This window comes from Trachypithecus francoisi, unplaced genomic scaffold (genome assembly GCF_009764315.1).
Source record: "Trachypithecus francoisi isolate TF-2019V2 unplaced genomic scaffold, Tfra_2.0 Lachesis_group0, whole genome shotgun sequence".
NCBI lineage: Eukaryota > Metazoa > Chordata > Mammalia > Primates > Cercopithecidae > Trachypithecus > Trachypithecus francoisi.
The window spans coordinates 22,215,482-22,229,636 of NW_022681453.1; the positions used below are offsets into that span (position 1 = coordinate 22,215,482).

The following is a 14,155-nucleotide window of genomic DNA, read 5'->3' on the forward strand; positions in this document are numbered from 1 at the left end:
CACTGGAGTTTGCAAGTCCTCGCCCGCGCGGCGCCTCCCGCCCAGCCGCCCTCCCGCCGCGGCCCGCCGGACTCCCCGGGGCCGCCGAGGCGGGGCCGGGCGGCCGCCGCTGCTAGAAGCGCGTCTCGCTGCCTCCTCCCCCGCCCGCCTCCCTCCCTCCTCCTCCCTCCCTCCCTCCCTCCTCCTCTCCGCCCTCCCCGCCCCCCCACCCGCTCCTTTTTCTGCTCCCCAGTGAGCCGGGCGCGCGAGAGGCAGGCGGGGCGGCGCGGAGCGGAGCAGGCAGCCCCGCGCGCTCGCCCACCGCCCGCTCCGCGCAGCTCCCCGCGGCCGCTCTCGTCTCCGCCGCAGCGGGCGCGTCGGAGGGAGCCTAGCATGGCCGGGCCGCGCCGCGCGTCCCGGGGGGCCTCGGCGCTTCTCGCCGCCGCGCTTCTCTACGCCGCGCTGGGGGACGTGGTGCGCTCGGAGCAGCAGATACCGCTCTCCGTGTAAGTGCCGGCTCCTGCGCCGCCCGGGGAGGGGACCCTTCCGCCTGCGACCCACTGTGCCCAAGTTTGGGCGCCTGCAGGTGCGGCTGGGCAGGACCCGCCGCGGGCGTCGGCTTCGCCGTGCGCACCTGCCTTTCGGGACCCGCGTCGGGCGGCGAGACCGGGTGGGATGCTCTGGCCCCTGCCTGCAGGTTGGCGAGTGAGATCTGGAGATGTTCACCTCAAGTGACGGCACCAACTTTGGAGCTTGGTTACCGAATCCAACTTCCATGGGCCGCTGAATTTCCCCCCTTTGCTCTCCCGCCGCCCCACTTCTTTTTTGGGAGGGGGGATGGGTGGATTTCTTCTGACTGCTGTTTGCCAGGTGATGCCCAGTTTAGGGGGTCGAGTCCTCGGGCAATGCTTCAAATGAAAGTGAGGTGGTCTTTTTAGAGAGCCTGGGAGACTTTGTGTATTCTTAACTCCGCGACCCCCCTTGGGCCCCCTCCCTCGCTGCGCTTTGCAGTTTGGTGCTGGCAGTTTCTACCAAAGCGCTTTTTTATCTTTTCTTCTTTTAAAAAATGTTACATCGCCCTGCTCCTTCAGCCATAGCCGCATGTGTGCGTGTGCGTGTGCGTGCGTGTTGACTGTGACACGGGTGTTACATTTCTTCCTGTGCCCCTTCTCCCTGTAGGGTGAAGCTCTGGGCCTCGGCTTTTGGTGGGGAGATAAAATCCATTGCTGCTAAGTACTCCGGTTCCCAGCTTCTGCAAAAGGTAAGGTTTCTGTCGTGGCAGGAAGCGATGATTTTTTCCGGCACAGAAAATGGAGGCAGATTTAGTTTTCCAAACAAACGTGAGCCCCGAGCAGCATCAGTTATCAGAGGAGTCTCTGATCCCGGGTTTCTTGGCATTGTACTGTACAGTGATTTCTTCCTACCAACCGGTTATTTTTAGATGACACTTGATTCTAAACACAAAGAAAAGCAGAATACTCACTCGCACTGTCCTGCCTGGGGCTCGGAAACTGAGTGTTTTTGCATGGCTCTCGTCTCTGTGTCGGTATTGCTGTTTCAGTGCCAGAGCAGATGATCCTCGGGCCAAAAAATGCTAACTTCATCCAAGGGGCAGACTCAGTGCCTATTTTGTGATGCCTTTCACCTTGCACTGGAGACGTGGGGTTCAGTGTATCAGAGAAAGACGTTGCATTATTGTTTGTCATCCCTGCAGTTGTACAATCCCATTATTCCCCAATCATCTAGACCCAGGGCTGGGATGCATTACATCATTACAGATAAGGAGAATGAATGTGGTTATCTTTCCACTCGGCTGCACTGCCGGGTAATAACCTATGAGAGTAGTCCACAAACTTAAGAAATGGGTCTGCATCCATGTAATTCTGGAGAGTAATGAGAATGGAGAATTATTAGGTTCTTATCAGAAGCTGCATCAATTTTAATTCAAACAGGCAGCATTTTAAGCATAAGCTTAAAATTACATTGTGAGATATATGGTCCTTCATTCTCCCCTTCAGGAAATAAAGAAAAAAAAAAGGGCCGGGGAGGAGAGATTAGAGGAGTTCAAAGAATTTCAAGTTTGCAGATCAACAGGATTAATCAAAGTATTCTCTTGATGATAGAAAATAAAATTGGCCTTTAGGGAATAATTCTCTGAAAATGGGTACAAATAGCTTAAATTGTTAACTTTTAAACATTTTAAAATATGATTTTTGGGCCAATGTGCCATATGTGTTATGCATGCTGCCTGGTAACCAAGTACGTATTTTATTTATGGCATTCCCCTTCAGAGAGTAGCATTTTTGGGGACAGCGTGTGAAACAGTTTGCCACATGAAATCCAAATATCGTAATAAAGCGTTGGCCCACCATGGAATGACAAAAGTTTTTCTGGTTTAAAAATCACCAGTAGGCTTATTCATTGAAACCTTATTCATTGAAAGATTGTTTGCTCAACTCTGTTGTTTGGGAAGGTGTTCTTGAATTATAGGCAGCTGGTAAACAGTTGAGGCTATGAAAGCCCTTCTGGAAGATGAGAATTTACATACCTGTGGCCAATCTCAGCACTTACAGGAATTGCATAGGAATTGCCTCTTTCCCTAGTACTCTTTTAATCTGGACAAGTCTGTCTTCTGTTTTGGCATTTTGCCCACTTGTCAGATGTTTGATGTGATGAATTCTGGACTGTAGCATTGCCTGTATATTTTTCTTATGCTTTTACAGAAGATAACATTTTATATAACTTTAAAGAAATCTTTCTCATCTGCATGTTGTAGTTGTAGCAATTCTAAAAGAATCCCTTCAGAGCCTGTTAATATTTTTTGTTTGTGCTTTCATATCTTTTATCTCAAATTTTCTAGGAACACACAAAATATGTTTTTTTCTTTCTCTTTGAAGTTACACACACACACACACACACACACACACTGCACAAAACTCCATCAACCCTATTATTTGGTACTCTATAACAGCAAATTGGAAAAAGCTGAAATGCTTCTCTTACCTTCTCATCAGCATCCTTTCTGATACTGAATTCACTAGCCTTGCTTTGCTTTTGTCATGTTTGCAGCTTGACAATTGTGTAATTATTTCCAGCTGTTTATGGCTTTGTTATCATTTCTTGCTGCTGCCTGGCATTTTGTAATCTGATGCGAGGAAAAGGTGAGATGTTGCTTGGCATTGCGTTCCGGGGTGGGTGTCCACCCTAGTCCTTGCTTTGGAATCTGCTCTGGGGGTCCTGAAACACTCACGGCTTTGGGTTACTTGGCAGGGACTTTCCATAAGTGATGGGGGAGCATGTTAGACACCTCGGGGAGCATTTTTCAGCTATCTTTTGGCTGTTTTGGTCCACCAGCCCCCGCAGATGTTTCTGTATTTTTAAAATTAGCAAAGAACATTAGTTTAGAGAGTTCAGAGTATGAATGGGAATAGATGGGAGTGCTCAGAGTGTAGGAGACATAACATCGTTTGGAAAAACAAGGGGATAATTGCTTCTCTTTTGCTAATTCTCAAGTTTCTGGCCATTTGCATGAGGAATTACTCCTCAAAGTCAGAACTCTGTGCACGCTGCCATCATATCACTGTGTCCTTAACAATTAAGATGCTTTCAAAATGAGTTAGAAAATTTGGCTGGAAAATACATTAACACTGTATTAAGGGGATTCAAAGATGGCAATACTATGTTGTGTAATAGAGTGTAATTGCTCTTTTAAGACATGGATGTTTAAACTTGATTTTCAGTTAAGTAAGGTGTACTGTATACCACCATATAATTTTATGTATTTTGTGTAGTTTCACTGATTGACACTTCATGTTGTGAATCAATATATGTTCATTTTTAGAATGGAAGTTTAGTCATTTTTGCACTAAGGCATACACTTTACAAAATAGTTATTGTGAATATAAGTTAAATAATAATTGGCCATGCATCTATTTTAAGGTGTTTATAGAGACTGGGAAAACTGCCATTTTGGTAACATGTTTTTATTAGGTGATCTAATTTGAGGTAGCAGTATTGTTACCGACTTCATCAATGTAAACACAAACATTTAGCAATGGACCTTGTCATGGCTTCAGAAATAAGAGTATTTTATCCATTGTTTCTGTGTTTAATACCATGGCTTTTGCCACTTTAGTCTATTATAATATATTAGGTATTCAGTGCCAGATATCCCCTATATTTTTTTCTTCTGTCTTTACTGAGCACAGGAATAGCAACCTGTTAGGTCCTTAGAAATAGGATAGTTTTGATTTTATAAAACGCAGTAAGCCATCTTTTAGGAAATTTGTTTTCAGTACAGAGTGGAAGACTGTGGGACTTGTCTGTGGGTGCTGGAGTTCATCTTGAGGGGTTTTAGATGCTGAGAGAGAATAGCAGGCCCCTGGAGGACCGTGCTGGTGTGCCACTGTATGCCTGTGTGCTGCCTTGCTAAGCTGGCAGATACTGCAGGGGTTTCCATTCACTTCAACTTTTAATTAAGTTTCCGATTTGACATATCCATGCCCGTCGGTATTCAGCTGCCTCTATCTTGCTTCATTTTCCCTAAAGAATGGACTTTGGTTCTTTTGGGGAGGCATAGTTTCATTACCGCTGTATTTTGGGATTCAGTGAGAAGCATTCTAGTAGGTCTGGGAACCTAGGCTGTTAAACTCAGTCTCCACACCTCTAACAATCACAATCAAAGGCATTAAACTGGCTGATTCTCATTTCATCCTCCTCAGGGATAATTGGATAGGAACTGGGTTTTTCATTCTATTTAGACCTGCATTCGGGGAACCAATGTTCACAGGAATGAAGGGTTCCAGTTACATTTTCCAGAATCATGATGATAAATACACAATGGAAATACAGGTAATGTGTGTCTCTGCCAGTAATGCTGGAAAAGAATTGACATTTACCTTGGACGCCTCTTGGAGCACTTACCAAACACGCACGTCTTGGAATGCGCAATTCTTTTTTTGCATTATCAACTATTTATTGAGAGGGCAGCTTTAATATATGAAGTTGATATCTCTTTCCACAGGACAGAGTCAGCAAAGTAAAAGGTTGGTGCTTTAAGCCATTTTTATAATTATGACTTTTCATCAATGTGGAAATCGATGGACTTTTAAATAATTGAATAGGTGTATTCACTTATCAGGAATTAGGTAGCAGTGCTGCTCGTGGGAAACCCGGCACTCTTCAGCTTGCTCTTGTGGGGGAGGCGCTGTTTTGCTAACATTTTTTGTTGAATAAACACAGTTACTTGGCGTCCTGAATGATAAACACATTCAACCTATGCTGCTGATGCTGTAATTCATAGCATTACTTCAAATACTGGACTTTTCCTTAGCAGGTTATTTTTAAAAGTCTTGAAATCTCTGAAATGACAGTTTTTAATCGTTCAGGACAGTTTATTGGTCTCACTAACACAATCACCCAGACAGTAGCAGAGCAGGGCAAACCAATGATATTGTGCCTTTTATGCATACATCTCATTGCACTTGTAGAGTTACTCATGGCCACTTGCTAACTGTTTAAGCCTCTTTTACTCTTTTTTTTTTTTTTCTTTTTCTTTCCTTGTTTTTTTTCTCCTTAAAAGTTCTTTTCTGCCAGATACATTTCTACTTTGCCTTTGCTCCCATTAGGAACTGCTGCGGCCTGTGTTACTCAGGAGATTGACAGATGCTACTCAAAATTAAGGGAAAATGAAAATATAGGCATGGTTTTCTGGTCAGAGGCAAACATCAGCTTTTTATTCCCATGTGGTTATAATTTTGATTGATTAGCATGGTGATCTCATGCTGATTTTAATTAATTAATTCTAACACTAGTGCAATTTTTAGGCAAATACATGAATACCAAACCACCCGATAATTGTGAAATCCATTGGGCCTGAGCCGACACAGTTATTGTTTCCAGTTTTTGATGAAGACATAGCCATGTGTCAGCATGAGCAAAAGTAAAAGAAATGCGAAACCATCACCCCCAGCACCTGTGGCCCTTCCAGGTATGTCATTGCCCTAAAGTTTGACGCACATATTCTTGGAGGTGCAGGTTTGGGATTCTAGCCTTCATCAGCCTTGGATTGATCTCCACTTGGTGTTTCGTGTTCCGACTTACATTGATCAGTCCATGGTTTGGTGCGTTGGGCCTACCTAAAGAAGTGTACATTTTCACGAAGGAGTCTATTTCAGGCCTATTGTGAATCCTGATTTACCATCGTAGATGCTATGATGCCAACAAATGGACTTTTTCTTCACCCCAGCACATCTCCCCTGTGAGATGTGAGCAGCAGCTCTTTCAGGGATCCCTCCATCTTTTTTTAGTCACAGTGCGTGTTGGCACAGTCTTCGGGTTGAGACCACAGCATCTTCTACACAGGGAGTATTAGCAGATTGTGTATTCCCTGGGACACTGTGATTTGACTTAGAGGTTTGTTGTGACCAAAACTGAGAAAAAAAATAAAACAGATGTTATAAAATGCCAGCCTATGAATTAGCATATGAGATTTTTTTCCCCTTTAAATGTAATTTTTATACAAGAGACATCACGGCCTAGGTTTCATCTCGAGTGACTGCAGTGAAGCTTTCGTGTATCATTCAATGAAAGGAAAAGTTCCTAATGTCAGGCTTCTGGTAAAACTGACAGAATCCTTACCAGCCCTTTTTGGTCCATTAAACAAAATTTTGCTTCTCCTTTAAAGGAAGAAAATGATATGAGGAAGAGGAGGATGCTTTTTTTTTGTGATTTTAGTAAGTGTTTAGTGACCAACAGACTCTGTCTGAGGTGGTTGTTCTGTAACTGTAAAGCTGGACTCTAAGGCCCCTCGACAGCCCAGCACTTTGGCCTGTGCTTACAACTCACCCTTGGCAGATTAGGCATTTGTATAACTGACGTGTTTTAGGGGATTTCTGTGTGCATAGCCAGCATGTCTGCTTTTCAGAAGGGAATTGTTTTTTACAAATACATATTTGAAAGGAGTCCAGTTCATTTCTAATAAATGGTAAACATTTCAACTTCCATTTGCTTTGAACAACACTCATTGGGTGCTCATTCCAAGGCTGCTTAAGGCATTAAATTTATAAGGTGTATTAAATTTATATGTTGCGTAGCTTTCCAGTTTCCCCAAATCAACATTATGAAAATAAACAACTCAGAAACCAAACTATTAGTACACATTTCAAGGCCATATTGGAAAGGAAAGCATTATCTTTTCACAAGAAATGGATGGCTGTTCCTTCACTTTGTGCACTTCAGAGTATTTATCTTGGCACCTGTTATTGGAAAACAGTACCCTCCAAGGTTAAAAGGGCTGTTATGCATGTAAATGATCTGGACAGGCAGGGTGGGCAAGGCTGTAAATGCTGTGGGTTCACAAAACAGACGTCAAGTTTTACATTTTAGGTGAAACAACTGCCAGTCGATATTTGGGGCCTGCACATGCTATTACCATAATACTTATTAAGTGTGTGTATGTGCACATGCCCGTGTGAATAAAAATGGATGCTGTTCATCACGGAACGTGCCAGATAATGCTTGCTGATGGGGAAGACTGTTCTTGTCCTCTTGGGTGTTAGAGAGGCTGACTTGAGAGAATGAACCAGGGCAGTAGGACAGAACTGAGTCACCCAGTCCAACAGGCATGGATTTGTTCAGTGTCTGGGATTTTGTAGGCAGTTGGAATCTGAGGACTTGCTGAGATCAGAACTGGCTACGTAATTTGTGGTCCCCAATGCAAAATGCAGAATCCCTTGTTAAAAAATTATTTAAGAATTCCAGGATGTGGCAGCAGAGCCTCAGATGAAGTGCAGGGCCCTGGCTAAGCCTCCTGTGGGACAGGCTGTCCTCGTTTTGGGTTTCTCTTTTTCCTGCTGGATAGCTCACCCTCTCAGCTGTATTCATTCTAGGAGGCTTCCTTTGCCCACCTTTGTTCCATCTCCAATGAAATCATTTTCTCATTTTATGAGTAACAGGTCGAGAGCTTGGAGCATTTTCAAAGATTCACATCTTTGGAGATGCTGTGTTGTTAAAGGAAGGGTCATTGGCCTTAAGTGGTGGCATCTGTCTTTTTATCTTTTCTGTGTGCATTTCCAATGTGGCCCTGGGCAAATTGCTTAATCTAATAGTAAAAACAGGTAGCACTCATGCTGTAGTTTCTGCATTCCAGGTACTGTGATAAGCCCTTTACATATGACATCCCCTTAAATTCTCCCAGCAACCTAATGAGGCAGAGACTGCCATTCACCCCGTTTTACAGATTGAGAAGCCGAGGCTTGCACAACTGAAGCAGCCTCTCCAAGGTGACTGAGCTGGGCTTCCAGGGTCTACACATCTGGCCACAGTGCTGTATTTTCTTGTTTTTACGTGATCCTTTTTGACCTCAGTTCCTATTTGAAAAGAATATGCATAATACCTGTGTTTTCGATCTTACAGGTGTTTGGAAGGATTAAATGAGAAACATCTGGGATATTAACTCAAACAATTAAAGCGTGGGTTAACAGCTGAGACGGCACAGCCTTGCAGTCAGATGGGCTTGGATTTGAGTCCCAGATCTGACATTTTCTTTTCTGCATTGCCTTGTAGTTTAACATTTCTGAACCTATACCCTTAAATGAGAAAGGAGACCAGACCAGTACCTTCTGTCGTATAGGCTGTGATGAAGGTTAAATGAAATAAAATATGCAAAGCACTTAGCACCGTGCCTGGCACATTGCCTCCTGCCAGTGAGTTGTTGTTGTCATTCCTAGTTGCAATATACAAATACAAGCTCTTCAGATAATCTTCATTGAGCTTCTGTGGGGCCTGGCTGCATACATACCTGTGGACTTGGTGAATGAGCAAGTGCGTGAATGGGTGGCAGGCATTGGCATGTAGGCAGGTGATCCCCAGCTGACCCCTGATGAGAGTACTTCAGAGCAGGAGGAAGGCTGCAGTGGTGGTGGCCTCTGTCAAGATATGCACCCTTCCCCTTGAGATCAGCTCCCTTCTCCCTGAGCGTGGGGGGAGATGTCCAGAGAAAGCGCATCACCCAAGGAATTGGGGTTGCCACATCTGCCCCACAGCCCAGAGTGAGGTCCTTATGCCAAGGGAGATCCCAGTATACCCAGCCATTTCCCCTGCTGTGGGAGCGTGTTCAGAAGCCAGCTGCAGATGACCTCTAATCCTGATGCCCCCTTGGGCAACATTTCAGTTGTTTAGGATGACGTGTGGCACATGGGAAGCCTTGGTTCTCAGGCTATCCTCTCATTCATACTGTCCCATTTCGTTATTAATGAACAAGAGAGACTTGGAATTTTTGTCACTTTGATCCCATAATTAGTTCATAAAATTAAGGCAGTGTATGTTATGCACATTTAATGTGGCAGGGGCACAGTGACAAATGCATTTATTATGTCCCCAGGGAGGTGGATTTTTTTTTTTGCTTTCTTTCCCAAATCCTCCTAATCTTGTCCCTTGCACAGCAGAAGCGGGCAGCTGTAAGATTAAAATTTGCTGTTGCTGTAACATTGTGCTATAATTTGTGAAGCAAGGTGAAAGTTGGAAATACAGGGCAGGCGTTTGACTCTTTGTACATGTGCCATCCATAACGCCTTTTCCATTGTATTGTTTGAGGCAGAGGTGGAACAATATTGTAAAAAGAACAATAGATGTGGGAGACAGTAAATTCGCTGGATGCAGGTAATCTTCAGGCGCGAGTCATAACATCCAGCTTTACTCTCAGCCTCCTACTGGTTTTCATTATTAGTGAAATGTCTATTAGTGCAACATGACCGCGTCGTGTACAAACAGCTCAATGGGCATAGGCTTTTGCCCCACTGACATAATAATAGTCATTTGACTTCTGGAATGCTAATGCCAAGTTTGGATATTCTTTCCTCTTGACTTTGGCCTGGGCCCATGTTGGAATGCTGTCGTCATCTGCCTTTATAATACAGAATTCACACACCAACTCAGACAACACACTTCAGACAAATCATTATCTGGCAACCAATAAAGGGTGTTTGTGTGCGTGCGTATGTGTGTTTTATATTCTTGGGTTGTTTCCCTTTGTTAGTAAATACTGGTAACTAATTAAAAATCTCAGAGTGTGTGGCCAAGTTCGAGTATTTCAGAACATCAGGAGCCACCTGGTCGCCCTGGAGTAAGATGTAATCCTCTCAGGAGAGGGCTCACAGCTCACTAATCTTTTGAAAAAGCCAACAGTACACATTTCCCAGAACGGGAATTTCAGAATTATAGAGCCATAGCTGGATTTTCTACTTGAACAGCGAGGTTTTCAGTTCTTTGCTTGAAACAAATGCTTTATGAATGATAGGAAAAATATATAGACTTAGAAAGAAAGCAGAGGATTGACTTTCAAAAATCTACTTTTAAGGGAAGTGGCTTGTCTGGGGAAGGCAGAACTGTGTAGAGTTGAGGGTCTGAATCTGTGTGACGACAATCTGGGTTTGAATCGAGATGCTGCTGCTGCCTGGTCATATGACCCTGACAAGTCAGTTGCTGAGCCTCAGTGTTCACATCTCTCAAATGGGCACAATGGTACTAACTTCTAGGGTGAGTTGAGAGGCCCAAATGGGAAGATGCATGCAGGACGCTTGGCAATAAGTGACTCATGGGAAGTGTATAGAAAAGGTAGACTCTTGTTGTTGTTACTAGTCTCAAGGAGTTGCTTCTACATACCGGCAAGTGTTGGTTGCTCAAGACAGTAGTTTGTCCCCTTTGGGGGTTGTTAATGCCAGACCATCTGGAGGCCTTGTTTTGAGACCTCCATCAAAGCTGCCTATGACTCAGCTCTACAAGGGATTTTAGGCAGTAATAATAATAATAATAACAATGATGCAGGTGTTTTGTGTTTTATGATGTGTGCTTTATGGCATATCATTTAATTTCTCGTAGCAACCCCTGAGGTTAGATCTGTTGTCATCTGCATCAGTTTTAGAGATGCAGAAACGTCTTTAACATGTAAGACAGGGGATGTAACTTTGCCCAAGGCTACATGGCTCCATGAGGCAAAGGCAGACTGAGTTCGCAGCATGTGAATCCCAGTTCACGTGCTTGGGTTGTTGTGGGGTCAGAGGAAAGGTATTTGGGGGATTTCTAGGACCAACCATTTATCCTTTGCATTGGCCTTAGTGTGGTATTGGCTCATCAGAGCATTTGGTGGAAACTTCTCCCCTGCCCTTAAAATTGTCCCCTTTGGAATTCGTAGTCTTGTTGCTTGGTCCTTGTCCTTTGCTTTCATAATGCAGAACTTAAAAGGGGCAAGAACTGGACCCTTAAAACTGGGCAAGAGGAGGGCTGGTGAACCCTCTAGCTTTCCATACTTCTCCCTTTTTGTCATAATAAACTGATGCTGCTTATCTTTTAGTTGCCCTTGAGGGTCAGCCCTCCCCTTGTGTGTTCTGACTCCTAAGATGCCTTTCTGAGAATCTGATTGAATTTGGTTAAGTTTTCCTTTGTGTATTCCCCATTATGGTAATTGATGATGGTATAGGAAAGCCAGTGTGGGCTCTAAAACTCTGAGACCAGATGGATCTGTCTTTGAGATCTGGCTGGATTCTTAGTGTTCAGGTCCTCAAATTCCTTACCTGTAAAATGGGGTCATGATAGGGAGGATTAGGTACGGAGACATGTGACGGTCTTAGCACAGAACTGTATACCCAGGAAGTGCCCAGTGAATTTTAGCTCCTCTGTTTTTGTTATTCCTGTTCTTTGTCTGTCTTTCCTAAATGTTTATTGGTGCTTATTTTTTTTTCTCTTGATAAAGCCACAGTTCTGTTTTTCTGTACAATCGACAGCTAGCTTGAAAGCCACAGCCCTGGACTCACTAGGGTCGATTTCATTTTGCTTGGAATGAGTCTTGCAGGGCCTTCTGTGTCTCTGGCACTTCTGGGGTTCTGGGTTGTGTGATATCCTGTGAACCCCTTATCTCCTTTGGTGGTGAGTGGGAAGGGGTGAGGGGAAGGCTGGTAAACTAGACCTTAAATTTCCCCAGGGCATGTTTGCTCTTTCTGACCTGGAGAGGGTCCCCCTGCGGCACTTAGCACAGAGCTGTCTATGGGGTGGGCTTCAGGGGTTGTTTGTATGTGGCCAGCACGAAGGTACGGATAAACAAAGGGAGGAATAGCCGCCCAGCCTTTTCTCTGTCCTTGCACGCTAGTGATGGAAATCAGAGCACTGTAGAGCACGGGCAGATCACCAGGTCCTTCACAGCCCTTTCCCTATTTACTCTCCAATGCCAGGGTTTTATGAGTCCCAGCATCAGGCATGGATGCTGCAAAAAGTGGGGGCTGCCTTCCAGCTACAACAATCCAGCCCCAAAGCCCTGCAGGCAGGTCCCTTGCCCACAACCCTTGCAGTGCCAGCAGGGACTGCCAGACAACAGAATAAGCTGGTCCTCGGTTCTCCTAGCTGGCCGACCCCCTCCTTGCCCCTGGGCACATCCCTGCCCACCTGGGTCACCACGCTGGAGACATGGTAGAGTCTCCCCCAGAAGCATCCAGTTGGGCTGAGGGGTCCAGGCGCCTCTGCAGTACCAAGCTGAGCAGCTGCTGCGGGAGCACCGCAGTGCTGGGCGGGTGCACGAGGAGCACCAAGCGAGACTGATGGGGCCGCTGCAGCCGCCACCGTCAACCTGGGGGAGGCAACTCGGCAAAGGCAATTAGGAAGCTGCTGCAGCTAATTCCATAAAGCGCTCGAGCACCACATTACCACTGATATTAGGGAGAAATTTGAATTTTAATTTCTGTTCCCTTCGCCTTCACATGGGGTCGAGGCCCTGCCAGCATCAAGATGTGTGCGTGGTGTTTGCTATGATCTCACCTGCTCAGGGAGGTGCTTCTTTAATTTGTTTGTTTATTTGTTGTTTACATCACCGGGGCTGAATTTCTGAGTCTGTGCTTTGGAGGTTACTGGGAGCTGCATAATCTGCCCACTGCAACATACCTGCATCATCCACAGAACGTTCCTTGGGTGATCTCACTGCTGCACCCTGCGTGGGGCCTGTCAGGCACCTTCACGCAGGAGGAAATCTTTAAGAGTGGCCATCAAGTGAGTTTGGGTTGTTTTTATTTGCATTTGCATCCTGTTGCAGGCAGTGGTCTGCTCTCTTCCCCAGGCCCAGCCCTTGGATGTGCTAAGAGCCTGCAGCAATGCACCCCCTGAGATGAGGGGAGACAGCTGCTGGGAAGTGGGAATTATATGGATTTAATGGGGATCAGTTTTGCCAAAAGACATTTCACTTCAGCCTCTGTCACCTTGAGATATCAGGACTGAATAGAATATTGTGTTGTGAGGCTTTCGGAAGAGTCTTGCCTCCAGCGCCTCCCTGGGATGTGACTCCTCCGTGGAGCTGTGACTTCTGCTAAGCAGAGCATTGTGTGCCCTGAGTGAGCAGGATCTGATGCCCACCTTGCACCTTCCTCCTGAGCCTGACCTCATTTAGAAGGGGATGAGAGGACTTCGGAGAGGGGCAGGTGGGAAACGGCCCCTTCCTCTGTGAGTGTGTGTCGGGGCTCAGTGGTCTGCCCCTGGTCTCACAGTGAATCAGAAATGGGCCGGGTCTCGAATGCTGAAGTCCTGACTACCAGGCTTGGGTCCAGGCCAGTGTATTAAGGCCACAGATGGAAGAAGGGTTTCACGTCCCACAGTGGGCTTCTTGGAGGACAGGGGGAGGTAGCCCTGAGCCTCATGGCTTGTCTGCTCCCTGTCCCATGCCTTTCAAAACTACCCAGCTGGTCTCCACTGGAAATCTGTTCTAGTTTATGCAAAAAGGTGTGTTTGTGAACTCTCCTTGATTCAATTGCATTTGAGCCTGAATTTCACCTAGAGAAAATGTTCCTCCAATGCATCTATTTTTTTTTTTTTTTTTTTTTTTTTTTTTGAGACGGAGTCTCGCTCTGTCGCCCAGGCTGGAGTGCAGTGGCCGGATCTCAGCTCACTGCAAGCTCTGCCTCCCGGGTTCACGCCATTCTCCTGCCTCAGCCTCCCGAGTAGTAGCTGGGACTACAGGCGCCCGCCACCTCGCCCGGCTAGTTTTTTGTACTTTTTAGTAGAGATGGGGTTTCACCGTGTTAGCCAGGATGGTCTCGATCTCCTGACCTTGTGATCCGCCCGCCTCGGCCTCCCAAAGTGCTGGGATTACAGGCTTGAGCCACCGTGCCCGGCCAAATGCATCTATTTTTAACAGCCAAAA

The 14,155-nt window shown here is 45.6% G+C and overlaps 1 protein-coding gene across 2 annotated transcripts in view; it reads left to right on the top strand.

Moving 5' to 3' along the window:
* Positions 1 to 211: 211 nt before the first annotated feature.
* CACNA2D3 (calcium voltage-gated channel auxiliary subunit alpha2delta 3) overlaps positions 212 to 14,155 on the top strand; it is a 967,057-nt gene continuing 953,113 nt past the window's right edge. Inside the window, exons 1-2 of one of the 2 annotated variants that reach the window (XM_033210152.1) lie at positions 212 to 485; positions 1,159 to 1,240. In XM_033210152.1, coding sequence (XP_033066043.1) covers positions 373 to 485; positions 1,159 to 1,240 — 195 coding nt within the window. In that variant the 5' untranslated portion in view covers positions 212 to 372. The remainder of the gene's footprint in view (positions 486 to 1,158; positions 1,241 to 14,155) is intronic. The other variant, XM_033210151.1, reaches the window with a different exon arrangement.